General features: G+C 42.6%; 1 protein-coding gene across 2 annotated transcripts in view; it reads right to left on the bottom strand.

Moving 5' to 3' along the window:
• Positions 1 to 1232: 1232 nt before the first annotated feature.
• The window catches only part of ERCC5 (ERCC excision repair 5, endonuclease), a 36632-nt gene continuing 20564 nt past the window's right edge, over positions 1233 to 17300 (bottom strand). For both annotated transcript variants that reach the window (XM_038759234.1, XM_038759235.1), the window contains 9 exons: positions 16729 to 16936; positions 14522 to 15814; positions 12588 to 12844; positions 12114 to 12233; positions 11762 to 11975; positions 9408 to 9552; positions 8168 to 8368; positions 5537 to 5621; positions 1233 to 1899 (listed from right to left, as the gene is read on the bottom strand). In XM_038759234.1, coding sequence (XP_038615162.1) covers positions 1321 to 1899; positions 5537 to 5621; positions 8168 to 8368; positions 9408 to 9552; positions 11762 to 11975; positions 12114 to 12233; positions 12588 to 12844; positions 14522 to 15814; positions 16729 to 16936 — 3102 coding nt within the window. In that variant the 3' untranslated portion in view covers positions 1233 to 1320. The remainder of the gene's footprint in view (positions 1900 to 5536; positions 5622 to 8167; positions 8369 to 9407; positions 9553 to 11761; positions 11976 to 12113; positions 12234 to 12587; positions 12845 to 14521; positions 15815 to 16728; positions 16937 to 17300) is intronic.

The raw sequence follows: 17300 nt of genomic DNA, 5'->3' as shown, positions 1-17300 counted from the left end.
ACTCTCAATGAGCATATACCGTACCCAAGGCAAGCAGATGGATGAACGTTAACTTACGCAGATTCCAGGACACAAATCCTAATATCCCATTCTCAAGTTTCACTTTTCTTCTAAAGTTCTGTGGTCAGGCTTACCAGCTGCCATAAACGAATTGGCTGAAAATATTTCTGTCTCCTAATATACACCCTTCCCATGGGCAGGAAAGACAAGTCTTGTGTTTTTGTTGAACTTTTCCAAGCACTTTGTACACTGCATTGCACCCGGTGGAGATTAATAAATACCATTACTATTAAGTAGGAAGGAAGGAACTCCAATCCATCCTACTTCTAGAGCCCCCAGGTTTAATGGTCCTCGGAGTGAGGTGTTTTGGGGGGGGTCAAATTTTTTAGACTAAATGTAGGTCAATTACAATCATCACCAATGACATTTACTGAGCATGGATGCCTACTGTGTGCGAAACACTCTTCTGAGAACCTGTGGTCAAAGTACTGTATTGAGTGCCTGTTGTTGGCTGAGCACTGTTCCAGGCAATTAAGTAACACACAATAAAAAGACACAGTTTCTGCCTTCAAGCTTAGAATGTAGACAGTGAAGCTCTGATATCTCCAAACCCTGAAACCGTAGTGCTGCCCCATGAAACCTGAATTTTCATAAAGTACTTCCAATTCCTTGGAAGGAATTATTTACAGCAGCATGGCCTAGTGGAAAGAGCACAAGTCTGGGAGTTAGAGGACCTGGGTTGCCTTATCTGCTGTGTAGCCTTGGGCTTAAATTCTCTGTGCCTCAGTTACCTCAACTGTAAAATGGGAATTAAGACTTGTGAGCCCCATGTGGGAGATAAGTTCTGCATCCAACCTGTCTTGTATCTATCCCAGCACATAGTACAGTGCCCGGCGCATAGTAAGCACTTAACAAATACCATTTTTTTTTTAAAAAAAGGCGATACTCGACTTACAAAGCGGCATTAGCAAATAATGTTAACGTTCCCTTTGGCAGCAACATCCAATACAGGCCCCAGTCTACAATCATATCCCTTCCCCCACACTTTCCAAAGCGATGCTAAATCCAGGGAGCGATCATCTACGTATTGTGAAATGATCAGTGACGGCAAAATCCGTATTCCAAACCCTCAAAATCCCCATGCCAAACAAAGGGTTTTAATTTTAAAGGGATTCCCAAACAGAAGAATAGAAAGGGAGAGGACGTTGATTGTTAAAACAGTTACCAATACATGAGTAGTTGATACTTTATTTGTTTCTGCGCAAATTCATTAAGAAGCACTGTCACACCAGGATTTTTAAAATTCTTTTAAAATCATCATTAAGCTTTTCTTTTTCTTCCCCTCCCGTTTCTCAATTTCCCTTTTTTCTTCTCAAACACAGGTTTGGCCGTCACCATGATTGCCCGTGTTTCTTCATCTTCACTACTAGAGCTGCTCACCATGTTTTCCCCTCTCTCAGACTTGGGCCTCTCTGGCTGTCGCGGACTGGAAGACTTGATTTCTGGCTCTCGGCTGCCTTTTCCCCTCTCGGTTTTGTTTGAAGTTGTTCTTTCGACCCCTTCCCCGGAGGACACATCAGATGATTCAGACAGACAGAGTTCGCCTACAAAACCTCCATACCGTTTTTTCTCTTTGGGACTGGAAAGTCTCTTCCTTTTCAGATTTTGTGGGGTTTTCCGTTCTTTTGTGTCCTTCCTAGGGGTTTTCTCCTTTGTCTTAGGCAATTCAGATTCATTCTCCAGGGCAGCGGAAGCCTCCTGTATTTCTGTAGCTTCTCCTTCCCTTTCTTTTCTCAGCATACAGGTCACAGCTCTGTTTAGTCTCTTGCTCTTTATCCCTCTGGTGTCCTGCTTCTCGTGTTGTTCCACTCTGAAGAAAGCGTCAATCCGAAGCTGGGTCTACAAGAAAATCAACCCCCAAAACACAGTCAACAAGGTGGTGAAGTATATGAATTTGCTTAGTGAAATGAAGGAGTGGATAATGTCGATGACACGATAAATATCAGAAGGGTTTTTTTTTATTACGTCTCAAAAATTAACAAATGAAAGCTTAATGATTTGAGGTTCTTGCAGAAGTGCTGTTGAGCGTGAAAACAACAAGAACTACCATTTGCTGGATTGTAAGCTCCTTCGGGGCAGGGATCGCGTCTGCTAACTCTACTATGCTTTCCCAAGTGCTAACTACAGTGCTCTGCACAGAGTACACAGAAACTACTGACTGGTTGACCTGCTTGAATTTATCTAGCACTTCCTATAAAGAGTTCAAAACAATTCCATACATATTTTCATTTATTTATACCATCCCTGTGAAATGGACGGAACGGGTATAATTATGCTAATTATACAGATAAAGAAACTAGGGTTCAGTGGAAGTATGTGACTTGCCAAAGATTGAACAGCAGGCATTCGTTCATTCATTCAATCGTATTTATTGAGCGCTTACTCTGGGCAGAGCACTGTACTAAGCGCTTGGGAAGTACAAGTCGGCAACATATAGAGATGGTCCCTACCTAAAAACGGGCTCACAGTCTAGAAGGGGGAGACAGACAACAAAACAGGTAGACCGTCAGAATAAATAGAATTATAGCTATACGTACGTCATTAATAAAATAGAGTAGTAAATATGTACAAGTAAAATATATAGACTGTGAGCCCACTGTTGGGTAGGGACTGTCTCTATATGTTGCCAATTTGTACTTCCCAAGCGCTTAGTACAGTGCTCTGCACATAGTAAGCGCTCAATAAATACGATTGATGATGATATAGAGTAATAAATATGTACAAATATATACTAGTGCTGTGGGGAGGGGAAGGGGGCAGGGCAGAGGGAGGGAGGCGAGGTGATGGGGAGGGGTAGATACCAGATTGTGCTCCCTCTTCTCATCGTGCTCTGGTTCAGTCCTTTCATTACTGTGGGTTTGTACAATAATAATAATAATAATAATAGCATTTATTAAGCACTATGTGCAAAGCACTGCTCTAAGCACTGGGGAGGTTACAAGGTGATCAGGTTGTCCCACAGAGGGCTCACAGTCTTAATCCCCATTTTACAGATGAGGGAACTGAGGCCCAGAGAAGTGACTTGCCCAAAGTCACACAGCTGACAAGTGGCGGAACCAGGATTCGAACCCATGACCTCTGACTCCAAAGCCCGGGCTTTTTCCATTGAGCCACGCTGCTTCTCTAATACATCACTAAGATTAGAGAAGCAGTTTGGCCTAGTGGGTACAGCACGGGCCCGGGAGTCAGAAGGATCTGGGTTTTAATCCCGGCTCTGCCACTTGTCTGCTGTGTGACCTTGGGTATGTCACTTCACTTCTCTGTGCTGTGGTTTCCTCAGCTGTAAAATGGGAATTAAGACTGTGAGCCTATGTGGGACAGGGGCTGTGTCCAACCTGATAAGTTTGTACGTATCCCAGTGCCAAGAGAAGCAGCGTGGCTCAGTGGAAAGAGCCCGGGCTTTGGGGTCAGAGGTCATGGGTTCAAATCCTGGCTCCACCAATTGTCAGCTGTGTGACTTTGGGCAAGTCACGTAACTTATCTAGGCCTCAGTTACCTCATCTGCAAAATGGGGATGAAGACTGTGAGCTTCCCGAGGGACAACCTGGTCACCTTGTAACCACCCCAGCGCTTAGAACAGTGCTTTGCACATAGTAAGCGCTTAATAAATGCCATTATTATTAGTAGTAGTACTGTGCCTGGAAAAGCACTTCACAAATACCATAAAAAATGACCTACTTTATGTTACCTATAAATGGTTTTTTTTTTTTTTTACCACTTTCCAATAAGAAGAAAGGGAGCCTGCTTTTGGGGGTCCCACAGATGCTCAGACAGTGACCTCATTAAACCTGGAGGGGATGCGTCTTGAAATCCATCATTTCTCCACACACAGCTTGGGCCCAGCTTAGGACAGGGCTGAATCATGGAAGCCTAAAAGATTCCTGTCCCTCCAGGGGCTTTCCCTTCCAAACATGCGATGGTGGCAGTAGTTTCCCTCTATCACCTCAGAGTACACAAGTTGGAGGCATTTCTGCCGCAGTAGAGGATGGGGTAAGCCATGGGGTAAGCTTTAGGAAACAGAGCCGGCCTGAGCTGTTGTGGGTGGAAGCAAGCAGTCAGACGTTGAAGCCTTTGGGCAGGGCAGAGGGGAGGGGAGAACTTAGGCCAAAGCATTCCGGCTGTGCCCTGATATGCCCCATGACGGGGAGGGACAAGAGCAATTCACTGGACCTCACATTTAGTGGTGGCAGAGCGCTGCAAAACACACCTGCCCTGATTCTTAAAAATCAAGCGGTCTGCCACAGGCTCCAGCAATGCAGATTTTTCTAAAACTTCAAGATCCTTTAGGAAAAAACTCATCGCCTGTCAGCTTTGTTTTGTATATTGTTTACTGTCTGGCTACACACTTTTCAATTCAGATGTATTGAGCGCTTACTGTGTGCAGAGCACCGTACAAGCACTTGGGAGAGTACAATATAACAATAAACAGCCATATTCCCTTCCCACAACAAGATTATAGTCTAGTGGAATCTAATCGTTCCCGTACTGCGTGTTGAACCGGGGCGCCTGGCTACTTTTCAAGATACACTAAAGAAAAAAAAAACAAACTATTAGCCCCTCCACCATTCTTGTTAAAGATTGATTACAACTAAGTCCGACTGGGCTAGCCAGTGGATTTTTCATCTTTCTAGTCAGACGAGAGGAAAACGATATGGCAAGGGCCCTCAAGCAACAATAACAATTCCTTGAATTTGTATGGAACTTTTTTTTTCCACAGCGCTTTCACATCAACTGTCCCATTTTAGCCTCATAACAGGCTAGTGAGGTATAGATTATTATCCCCATGGTTGTACTGTACTCTCCCAAACACTTAGAACACTGCTCTGCACACAGTCGGCACTCAAAACATCCTGGAGATACGGAAAATGAGGTGCAGAGAGGATAGGCGACTTGCTCTTCCCTTAGGTAGGTGGACCTTGCTCATCCCACAGTCAAATAAAAGGGATTTTATCTTAATGTTACCGAAACACACAAACCAGAGCTGTTGGCGGGGGGCACAGGAATGGGTGGTATCGGGACAGAGCAAGGAAAGAGGGTGGCAAAGGAAGCATTTCAGCAACTCCATAGCCTGGAAATGCCATGGGCTAAAGAAAAGATGACGGTGGTGGTCCAGGGCTAAGAACCACCACACAAAAAGCCGGGTCCCATTCGGCACGAGGTCTGCTGAAGGTGGCAACCGCAGCACTGGGGGTGCAGCGTCTCAGGCCAGTGTAGAGCTCGGTGCCCCTGAAACCAAGGGATTTCCCCTTGCTACAGCCCTGCACATTTACTAAGGATAGAGACTGCCAACTTCTTAGCAACATCTATCATTTCAAAGGCACGTGATGTAAACTGTGTTGTTCCAAAATGGAAATCAGATCAGGAGCTTAACACTTTACAACCTACATTTAGAAAACTTAAGAACCAGCTCGACAGCTGTAGCCTCTCTCGTACACACGATCTCTCTCTCTCCTCCCCCCACCAACCCCCAGCATACCTGCTGAATATTGAGTTGTTTTAATACTGGCAACAGAGATTCATCCGTCTTTGTCTTGTTCCAACCAAAGTGTCGCTGACAGAATATGCATGTAATTAAGGCATGACCATCGTTTGAAAGGAATTGATATATGGGACGGCAAAAGACCTCACGCTTACAAATTTGGATCCTATGTGATGATGTCTTCTCTGAAGAGCTACAGAGGGGACCAGATTCAAAAACCAGATCAAGAGCACTTAAACTAGACAGCTAAGATTAATTAGAAGAGAAGAACACACGCTAGGTCATTTCAGGGTCGGTAATCTGAAAGTCCACCATGATGTTCGGAGGAAGCGTGAGAAGGCGGCTCTCCTCGTCATCCATTCTCATGAATAGGGATGGACGAAGGAAAACCCCTACTTTTCCCACAAATAACCAACCCACTGAGAGCCTATCACACATACCTTTATCTAAAGAGCTCTGGACCCAAAATAATGTGCCTCCACAGTTTTCTGAGGAAGTACATTCCAGACAGTGGCTCTCCAGTGGGTGAAGAAGTGTTTCATTTTGGTTTCATTCATCCCCTAGCATCCTCTGCACTCACACAGGTGCTCCCTATTTTCTGCAGAAGGACCCGCAAAAAATAACTTCGTGTTCACCTGGTTCATAGTTCTTGGGATTTTAATCAATCTATCAATCAACTGGATTTACTGAATGCTTCCTGTGAGCAGAGCACTATACTAAGCACTTGTGGGAGTATAATATGACAATCACAGACACATTCCCTCCCGACAAAGAGCAGGAAATTAATAAGAATAATAATAATAATAATAATGGCATTTATTAAGCGCTTACTATGTGCAAAGCACTGTTCTAAGTGCTGGGGAGGTTACAAGGTGATCAGGTTGTCCCACGGGGGGCTCACAGTCTTCATCTCCATTTTACAGATGAGCTAACTGAGGTCCAGAGAAGTGAAGTGACTTGCCCAAAGTCACACAGCTGACACGTGGCGGAGTCGGGATTTGAACCCATGACCTCTGACTCCAAAGCCCGGGCTCTTTTCCACTGAGCCACGCTGCTGTGGGCCTGAGGGTGGGGTGAGTAAAGAGTAAAAATCCCAGCGCAAGAACGATGCAGAATGGAGTGGGGAAAGAAGAAATGAGGGCTTAGTTGGGGAAGGACTCTTGGAGATGTTTTTTTAATCATTTTACTGTGCTTTTAATAATTTTACTGACTTCAAACCCCTTTTTCAGACTTCATTTTTTCCTGACTGAAGAACCCAAACCTCTTCAGCCTAAGCTTGGAGAAGCTGTTCTGCCACCTGATCAACTTAGCTACCCTTCTTTGAATCCTTCCTTGCCTTCACGCCCCCGCTAAAGATACAGCCACCAGAATATACAGAATGTTTCAGGTGCTGACATTTCCTGTTCCTGTCGTTTAGAGTTTACGACTGCTTCAGATGAAAGAGGCCCAATTAAAGTAACTATGAGACCATGAAATACTCCCTGGCTACAAAAACCTGGTCACTCTGCAAGAAAAACTAGTTTGGAAATAGTCCAGAGTTTAACAAAACACATGGAACAGCTGTTCTTGAAATAATGGGAAAACGGAAAATGTACACATTTTCAAGAAGAAATCAGACAAATCAATAGCTTTTAAAGAGAATGACGGGCCTGCCACAAAATTGGAATTTGTCTTAAAAATTCCCCAGCTACACAATGTTTTTTTTACCAGCTCCTCCTCACCACCCTTTTTAAATAAGACTAATGAAAGGAAATTTGCAGCTTTTCCTACCCCCTTCCCAAGTGAGTAGGTAAGCGGCCACTTGCGAAGCAGATTGATTCAAGCTCTAAAATCCTAGAACCCATAACTAATGTCAGAAACTGTAAGTACGGGAGGCAGAAATAAAGAGTAGTTATCAGATATGGGGTGACCCCTAAATTTCATACATCTAATTTCTGGTAGGACCATATATTCTAGACTGTGAGCCCGTTGTTGGGTAGGGACTGTCTCTATTTGTTGCCAAACTGTACTTTAATAATAATAATGATGACATTTGTTAAGCGCTTACTATGTGCAAAGCACTGTTCTAAGCGCTTTGGAGGATACAAGGTGATCAGATTGTCCCATGTGGGGCTCACAGTCTTCCTCCCCATTTTACAGTTGACGTAACCGAGGCCCAGAGAAGTGAAGTGACTTGCCCAAAGTCACCCAGCTGACAATTGGCAGAGCCGGAATTTGAGCCCATTTGGGACTCAATTTGGACTTTGAGTTTATCGGGGAATTTGGGACTTCTGACTCCCAAGCCCGGGCTCTTTCCACTGAGCCACTCTGCTTCTTTTTCCAAGCACTTAGTACAGCGCTCTACACACAGTAAGCGCTCAATAAATATGACTGAATGAATAAATTCTACGAGAAGGGAACATGTCTACCAACTCTGTTATATTGTACTCTCCCAAGCATTGAGTACAGTGCTCTGAACACAGTAAGCACTCAACAGATAGTACTGATTGACTGAAAATGAACTGTACTTTCCAAGCTCTCACTGCAGCACTCTGCACACAGTAAATACGATTGAATGAATGAGTGAATGAAAAATCTAGCCCATATTTGATTCACTGATGGTGTCGCGTTAAAGTGATGAAAGGATATTCTCTAATTTTCTCTGCATCGGGCTTTCCCCATAAGAACGGTGCCTTCGACTCATCAACCACAGGCCTGAGGTAAGCCTCCGCCACTGCCGGATTGGGGAAGCCAGGAGCAAGCTGCAGTTGTCGGAGTTTTTTTTTCACTTTGGTGTCATGGGGATTAGGTCTCATCTTCTTATTCTTTTGAGCTTCATTCCACCATTCTCTGAGGAGTCCAGAAATAAACATATCCAAGTCAGTCAGTAACACCTGTGTTGTGAATTTACAGCCAAACTATCCAATAACTCGTAAAAGAATGTCTTCGTGACGATGAAAACAGGGCAGGGAATGATTTTAAACTCCCTAGAAGATGCTCAAGTTCACTGCAAACCCACTCGTTCTCACTCTCCGCCGAGATATAATTTCAGTTTCATTTGCATTACTTATAAGTTAACCATGTACATAAACAGACTGAAGACTGAAGTTAACCTGAGATATTAGATGTTTGTGGTAGGCTTACCAGCCCCCCATCTAGATACATCTATCCGGGAACATCATCTATAATAATCCCTACAAGATACTTTGCAAGACGCTAGCTATTAAAAACTTCTGAGGAAATATGACTTCAAGTATTAGGTGTCCTGGAAACCTCTCCAGAAGGTCACCTAAAATAATCCCCTCAAGTTATTTGCATGAGACTAGCTCCTGAAAACTTCCATGAAGGAAATATTCTTGGAAAGGATATGAAAATTATACCTAATCCTACTAACAGAAAGGCAGAAACCTACTGCATAGTGTTTTACCTGATTAATGAAAAGTGGAATGCACATAGTATGAAATGCAAAGGGAAAGTAACTCATCACCTGACAAATTATGGTGGTCACTAGCAGGCACAGCAGAATCATTCAATCAATGGTATTTATCGAGCGCTTACTATGTGCAGAGCACTGTACTAAGCACTTAGGAGAGTACAGTACAACAGAGGTGGCATACATGTTCCCTGATCATAACAAGTTTACAGTCTAGAGGGGGAGAAAGACATTGATATAGAGACATCATTTATAATATATAATTGAAAGGTCTGTATATAACTGCTGTGGGGTTGAGGGTGGGGTGTTGAGAAAAAGGTGAAGAAAAAACGTTGTATGTCATTCCATATACTTACCTTATTTATGACGAGTTAATATTTCTTTATATAATGAAAAAGCTGAAAAAACTTAAATTAATCCCCACCTTAAAATAAGTGAAACTAACTAAAAACTTACGTAAAATTTAAGAGAGGCTCCAGACCATGTCCGGGGAACTCATTGAGAATTTCCATTGCTGTTACACAGCCAACAGTTGGTACTCCTTCTGTGTAGTCACTTCCCAGCAAATAGGCCAAATTGATTAGCTTGCTCCGGTCTAATCCTAAGGGCAGAGTACATGAATGTCTCTTCATGAATATCAGGGACAATATCTACAATTCATTATTAAAAAGTTTGAAAGAAAGCAGACTTAAGGTAATGAAAAATCATTATTCATGTCATAAGCATATATATCTATAACCTTGCAACCAAAGAAGGGGAAACTGAGACTTTGTAAACTGAATATAAAAACTACAACAACTTTATCTTGGTTCTCAAGTTTTAGTTTCACATAACTCTCAACGATATGCCTGCTTAATCCTTAAAAATAATGAACTGTTTACTGCCCTGAATGCTACACCACACTTACCCCGATCTGCCCTCTTGGTTCCAGATTTGTATCTCTCCATTCATTTCATCTTTAAGCTACTTTCGAGACCCTGACACTGATTTTAGTGCTGAATTGGGATATGGGATCAAACTAAACCGTCATCAACAAAATTTATGAACACTACTTAGGTGCTTGGAGAAATGTACACTAGAAGTAAACGATCTAATTCCTGATCTCAAGTTTAAAATCTAATAGGAGAGGTGAGCGAGCATATATTGCCAAATATACAGTGGGTGAAAGAGTAAGCACAGAAAGAAATGATAAAAAACTAAGGAGGATATCAAGTAAATGTATGATATACACATGAGAGCCAGGATGGCTAATGAGCTGACATGACAAGGGAAGTTGGGGGAATCAGTCAGGGAATATCTTCTGGAAGAGGTGGCTTTTTTGGCAGGTGGGCTTTGTAGGTGGTAAGGGAAAGGTGTGTGAGATTCATTTGGAAGGACCAAAAAATACCACCGCGGGGTAGCAGGAGTAGAGTACATTTTTTTTTTAATCTTTATGGTGCTTGCTGAGCAAAGCCAGGCACTGCACTAAGCGCTGGGGTCTCTCCCCCTTCTAGACCGTGAGCCCGTTGTTGGGTAGGGACCATCTCTATAAATTGCCAACTTGTACTTCCTAAGCGCTTAGTACAGTGCTCTGCACACAGTAAGCACTCAATAAATACGACTGAATGAATGATACAAGATAAGCTGGTTAGACACAGTTCCTGTCCCACATGAGGCTCACAATCTTAATCCCCATTTTAGAGATGAGGTAAGAGGTAACTGAGGCATAGAGAAGTGAAGCGACTGCCCAAGGTCACACAGCAGACAAATGGCAGGGCCGGGATTAAAATCCAGGACTTCCGACTCCCAGATCTGTGCTCTTTCCACTAGGCCACACTGCTTCTCTAACAGAGAAGAGGCGGGTTAAGAGAATTTTTAAGAGAAAAGGCAGTTGGTAGAGTTTTTGTTTAATGGGACGAGAGGGTATTCATTACAGAATTTGGAGGAAGGGAGCAAGGCATTTTTGAAGAGATACAAGCAGGAGTATATAAAATAGACTAGAGAGGGAGAGGCTTGAGGAAGAGCTTCCAGTAAAGAGGCCATCGCAGTGACATGCCGGGAGGTGACGAGGACCTGAACCAGGGTAGTGACTCTACCGATGGAAAGGAAGGGTGGATCTGTGAAATACAGACGAACCCCGAGCAGGAGGTAGAGACCAGTTGAGTGGGGGAGTTAAATGACAGAGGAGTCAGAGGTGACATCAAGATTGCAAATGGCTTGGACCTGGTTCAAAATCCTATTTTCGGGCGCCACATGCTGAGTAGCTTTTGACTTTTTTTATCCTTACTGATGCTCAGAATAAATATTTCCGACCTAAGCCAAATGCTGTTGGGATTGTACCTCATCACTAGTTTCCCCTCCAGCCAATTAGCTCCTCCCTCTTGTCCCTCCATTTTGCCTGTTTTCTTCCCTTCCCTGCCTGCCTGAAACAGATTCCTCCCCAGCCTGATCATTCTCTATGCTTCCCTAGATAAAACTTCCTGATACTAACCCTGCAAGCTGTTGGGGGGAGGTGTGTAAAAGGGTGCACAGTACAGCCCTTTCCAACAGACCGTGTTCCTCCTCTGTATCCTTGGGCGGCCCCCTTAGACCCTATGGGAATGAAAATAAACTAGATCACCCTCTCGCCAACTAGTTGGCTGCTTCATTTGGGATTAACTGGAAGCTTTTTAGCATCAGTTCTAGGTTCAGATATCATAATAGACAAACTCCTGCGGGCAAACACACACTAGTATCGAGATAAAAATGATGGAATTTGAAACGGTTGAGACATTTTCAGAAAGGTATTTTTAAGCTTTTTTTATGGCGCCCCCATCCCTGCAAGGTCTTACCTAGTTGGTTGTAAAAATCCACATATTGGTAATACTCTATAAACTTGTTTCTATTGAAGAAATTTTTATAAACGTGCCGTGCTCCGAAGAGCCAAACATCACTATCATCCGTGATCGTCCCAGAGGTCTGATCAGTTAGATCCAAAATGGCACACTGGGCCTCTGCTTCCATGGGGGCCTCAATGAAAGGAATACCAAAGAGTCGTAGGAGTTCCTAGACAATGAGGAAGAAATAACCATTTATTGAAAAATGCCTGCTGCCCTTTGACCACATTTACTGGGTGTATACAACCCGAGAAGACACCCAACAAGATCATTAGGAGCTGAAGGAGACAGAGCGGAGTAAACCTACCTGACTTTCCAGGAACATCTGCCCAGTTACAGTAGAAGCAATGCGTTCCTGTTGCTGTTTTTGAGCTTGAAGCACATTCTGCTCCACTAAAAGGTCTTTTTCCAGAGTCTCCAGCTCCTCCTGAATTTTTTTTTTAAAAAAGGGTGCCGTTAGCAATTACCGAAATGTGATAATTACATAAATCTGGGGAAAAAAATCTGACTGAAATTACCAAAGTGCACTGCTCTTAATGAAGAATTCCACTTGATTTTCCCTAGTTGGTCTCTTACTAGAGTTTCTAAAGTTCCCTCCCTAAAAGGTATACAACAGCAGGGTCTGTCAATCAGACACTCACCTATGTAAGAAAGCAGTGGTCAGCATGAAATGAAAGCATGTGCAAAGAATTAGCTAAGCCTCTAAAAATAAAAGTTCACTCAAGAACTCAAAAAACTGGGTCTGCCTTCCTTAAAAATGAATACAAGTCTACGTCATTACCAAATTAATATCTTGCCATTCATCTGCTGCCTCTTCGACATCCTTTCCAACGTCTCTCTCCTGAATAGCTAACTCCACTTCTTCAGCTTTGTCTCTCAGGATAGTCTCTGAGTCACCAGCTCCTTTTCTTTCAATGTCGGCAGCCTCCTCCAGAGCAGTTAATTTTTCCTCGTGATCAGTAGAAACTTCGGATACGTCACACACTTCTGTCGGAAGTTCATCACCACTAGATTCACTGTCCACTGCAATGAAACTACCTGTCACGATGAAAAAAGTGGAGCCGTCTCTGAATTTAATATTCAGATGTGTGAGGCAGACATGAAACACATTTAACCTGGAAGAGTTTTATCCCAAAAATCCCAAAATGCAAGAACGTGTTTTAGTAAGACACTGAATGAAGAGCAACCATTAAAATAAGGCAAACTGTAATACAATCTTTCAAATTGGATCCCAGTAAGCCTAACTGTAAATTTAAAATGGATCACAACCAGAGTAGGTAATTATTTTTTTTTAGATTTATTTAAATTTTAAAATATTCTTAATAATATTTAAACCCAATTCTCCCTCTGGGGAAAGTGGTCAAACACGCCCATGGTGGGGAAGGGAAGAATGAGGAAAAGTCTCCCAACAAACTGACGGCACTGCATCCCCTAGTATAAGCAACGGCATAATAACTATGCTTTCTACGGTGCATTTACTAAGTGCCAAGCACTGAGCTGATCCCTGGGGTAAACACGGGATAATCAAATCGACAGAGTAAGTGGCCTGGCTTGGTCTGTTTGAAGACAGGGCAAAGAGGTCATTAACCACCAATATGCCTTCCCCAATTAATTCCCAGTACCTCAAGTCAAATAACAATAATAATAACAATAATAATGATAACTGTAGCATTTAAGTGCTTATTATACGCCAGGCACTGTACTAAGTGTGGGGGTAGATACTAGCAAATCGGGGTGGGCACAGTCCCTGTTCCACACGGGCTCACTGTCTTAATTTTCATTTTACGATGAGGTAACAAGCACGGAGAAGTTACCCAAGGTCACAAAGAAGACAAGTGGCTTCTTCTGACTCCTGCTCGTGCTCTATCCTCTAGGCCATGCTGCCCATCTCTAGCACTTATTCATTCAGTCGTATTTATTGAGCGCGTACTGTGTGCAGAGCACTGTACTAAGCGCTTGGACTTCTGGACTTGTTTACCCCCATCTTCACTATACACTTGAATATATCTTCATTCAAGTTTTCATTTTGACGCCTCTATTTGCAAATACTTTTAGGTCTGCCTCAGTCATTATGAGTATTAAGCACCTCGCGGGTACAGAGTATCTCATTTCTGTTTTGTATTGCCAAGTGCTTAGTACAGGGCACTGCTCCCAGTGGGTGGCCAAGAAATGCTATCACTACTATTACTGCTCATTCCTGGAGATTCTCCCTCAGATCTGGTAAGAGCCACTGCTCCAGTCCTGGATTCAAGCAGAGCTGTGCGTACAGATGGCCATTAGCCACTCCTGGCACTCAAGCACTAATTTTCCCCTTGAGCCAACGCCTAAGCCCAGTTCAAACAAAAACTGGAGGAGATTCTAACACCCTTTTAGCTGCAAAGGAGAGATCAAGCCAATTAATTTGAGAACAAGTGCGGATTTTAATGTCTGTCTCCCCTTGTGACCTGTAAGCTCTTTTTGGGCAGGGATCGCGACAACCAACTCTGCTGTACTCCACTTTCCCAAGTTCCAAGTACAATGCTCTGCAGACAGTAAGTGCTCAATAAATACCACTGATTGATTGAGTGGCTGTTGCCCAGTAAACCACTGTGTTGTAAAACAGATTGGAAAAATCTAAAAAAAAATTACAAGAGGACCTGGACTTAACCATAAATTGGACCCATATATTTTTTAGTCTCAATTGATGTTAGATTAAATAATTTAAAAAACACATACCATCAGACGCACTCTCTTCAAAATCAGTTTCTACTAGTTGAGCATCAGGCATCAGTGTCTCAGAGGAAAATTCATTCTTCACATCTTGCATTGTCTTTAGTAGATTCTCAGATTCCTTAGCCTTACAGGACATTACTGCTCCTCCGTAACTCCCAGGCTCTGAAATAACCTGCCTCGGCAATTCTACCAATTTTGTTATAGTAGTCCTTTCTTGAAACGAATTAGTGCCACTTCTGCAAGTAGGATCTTTTTTGCTTTCTACTTCTTCATCGCTTGAAATAATCAGAGCGGAGGAATCACATTCACTTTGGGATATGCCTTGGTCCAGTCTGAACTCTGGAATCTGGGGACTGAGCTCATCCTCTTGACCCAAGACTAAGTGTGCTGAAGTACTTGTAGGGGTCAGGTCTTTTCCAACCTGAAACTCAGATTTTCCACCTTGACAAGAAACTGTAGTTGTGGGGTGAGTTACACTTGCTGGCATTTTTTCATCCTGAGCATTGGATTCAGCACCTTGCAGCTCAACTGCCCTTACTGAATGCATTGTTGTCTGTTCTTTTCCATCCTTAATATTGGTGTCGACATCTTGCAATACAACTGAACTCACTAAATGTGTCGCCGTATGTTCTTTTCCATCCTTATCCTCGGCGCCACCATCTTGCGATTCAACTGTACTTACTGGATGTATTGTTGTCTGTTTTCTTCCATCCTCCGTGTTGGCTTTGCCATCTTGCAATAGGACCGCACTTGCTGATCGCGTTGTCCGTTCTTTTCCATCCTTAATAGTGGAGTCATCATCTTGTTCAGAGACTTTACCCGTTGAACGTACTGCTGCTGTATATAATAATGTGTTGCCATTTCTCACTTCAAGGACTTGATCTTCTTCATCTGAGCTAATAAGTACTTCTTTCACCCCCCTGATCTTTGTGTCATCACTGTCACCAGCAACTATTTGCACATCAGTATCTTCTAGAGCTTCCTGAATAGCTAATAGGGTTCTTGGTGACACAGACCCTTCAACTACAGTTTCGGATGTGTGAGCCTGGTTCCTACTTAACGGACTTCTATTTTCATTCTCCAACTCCTCTTCTGAACTACTTCCTAACATGGCAGCTTGAATAGCCAACAAAGTCCTTGGAGAAGGGGGTGATTCATCTGTACCGGTGTCTTTCTCTGGCTTTATTTTCTCACATGGAGGTAATTTAGTCGCAAACAGAGCTGGATTGTACACTTTACTGGAAGAAGGGCCAGCAGACACAGTTTCCATTTCTTCAGCTTTCTTGGCTTGAATACCTTGAAAAGAACAAATGTTTACTCTATAAACTGGCAAAACAATGTAATAATAATAAATAATCAATTGGCCCTTTGCAAGAGTAATTACGAAAATTTGCCTTTCATGAAAGTGAAGTGGTAATTATCCAACAATAAACCATTTCTGAGGTTAGAGTTAAAGAGTTATCTTGAAAATATAAGACAAAGTATAAAAATGTCAATTAAAGTATTTATTAAGCACTAGCTATGTACCCAGCATAATGTTAAGGCAAAATATCATGTTGCTAGACCATGCGCTTAGTCCAGTGTTCTGCCCACAGTAAGTGCTCAATAAATAGATTGACTGACTTTTGTGCAGAGATCCCACTGCATAACATTCATTCATTCATTCAATCATATTTATTGAGCGCTTCCTGTGTGCAGAGCACTGTACTAAGCGCTTGGGAAGTACAAGTCAGCAACAGATACAGATACAGACGGTCCCTACCCAACAACTGTGAGCCCACTGTTGGGTAGGGACCGTCTCTATATGTTGCTAACCTGTACTTCCCAAGCGCTTAGTACAGTGCTCTGCACACAGTAAGCGCTCAATAAATACGATTGAATGAATGAATGAAAAACAACGGGCTCACAGTCTAGAAGGGGGAGACAGACAACAAAACATGTAGACAGGTGTCGAAACCATCAGAATAGAATTTTAGCTGTATGCACATCGTTAGTAAAATAGAGTAATAACTATGTACAAGAAAAATAGAGTAATAAATATGTACAAAGGAAAATGTACGAATATATACAAGTGCAAATGTTATCAAAAAAAGTGTTTGGAGTCCGCGGGGCTAGCAAAGAGGCCAGCTGCAGGAATAATGGGGCGAAGACAACAGTATTGTCGCAAGTTGGAGCTGAGTGTTGGGACGCAGATAAAGAGAACCTAGTACCTTTGATCAAGATGTAATGAGAGGTATCTTCGGAGACTACTCTCCTGGCTTCCACGTCCTTCAAGAAGCCGCCATCATCCTCAAACTGTCTCTGGATCTGGCCCGAATGTTGTTGATTCATCTCTTTTTGGACATGTTCTATATGGCGATTTAAAATGTTTTTTTTAAGGAGACCCTGGAGTTGATATTTCGAAAAGTCATTGGATTCCTTAGAATAAAAACAAATAAGCGACAAATTGAAATGGTGATATCTTTGGTTTTTGTACTCAAAAAAGGACATTTAAAGGCCGAACAGAAAACAATGATAAAGGATTACCTCACTTACTTCAACACTCAAACCTTTTAAAAGTGAAAAAAACTGAGCAGAAAAGTGGCACCAAGGTGACAAGTCATGATTAACTATGATTTTGAATTCTTAACCTCAGCTTGTTCATCAAAAATACCATCTCTTAAATGACTTGTTCTTTTAGAGATAATGTATTGTGAAACTGTCACTTATGTATAACATATGTAGCTACACTGTGAATACCATGTGGGGTACGGATTGTTATGATCGTACCTGTCCACGTGCT

This window comes from Tachyglossus aculeatus, chromosome 17 (assembly GCF_015852505.1).
Source record: "Tachyglossus aculeatus isolate mTacAcu1 chromosome 17, mTacAcu1.pri, whole genome shotgun sequence".
NCBI classification, from domain to species: Eukaryota; Metazoa; Chordata; class Mammalia; order Monotremata; family Tachyglossidae; genus Tachyglossus; species Tachyglossus aculeatus.
This window is presented reverse-complemented; position numbering and strand designations above follow the sequence as displayed.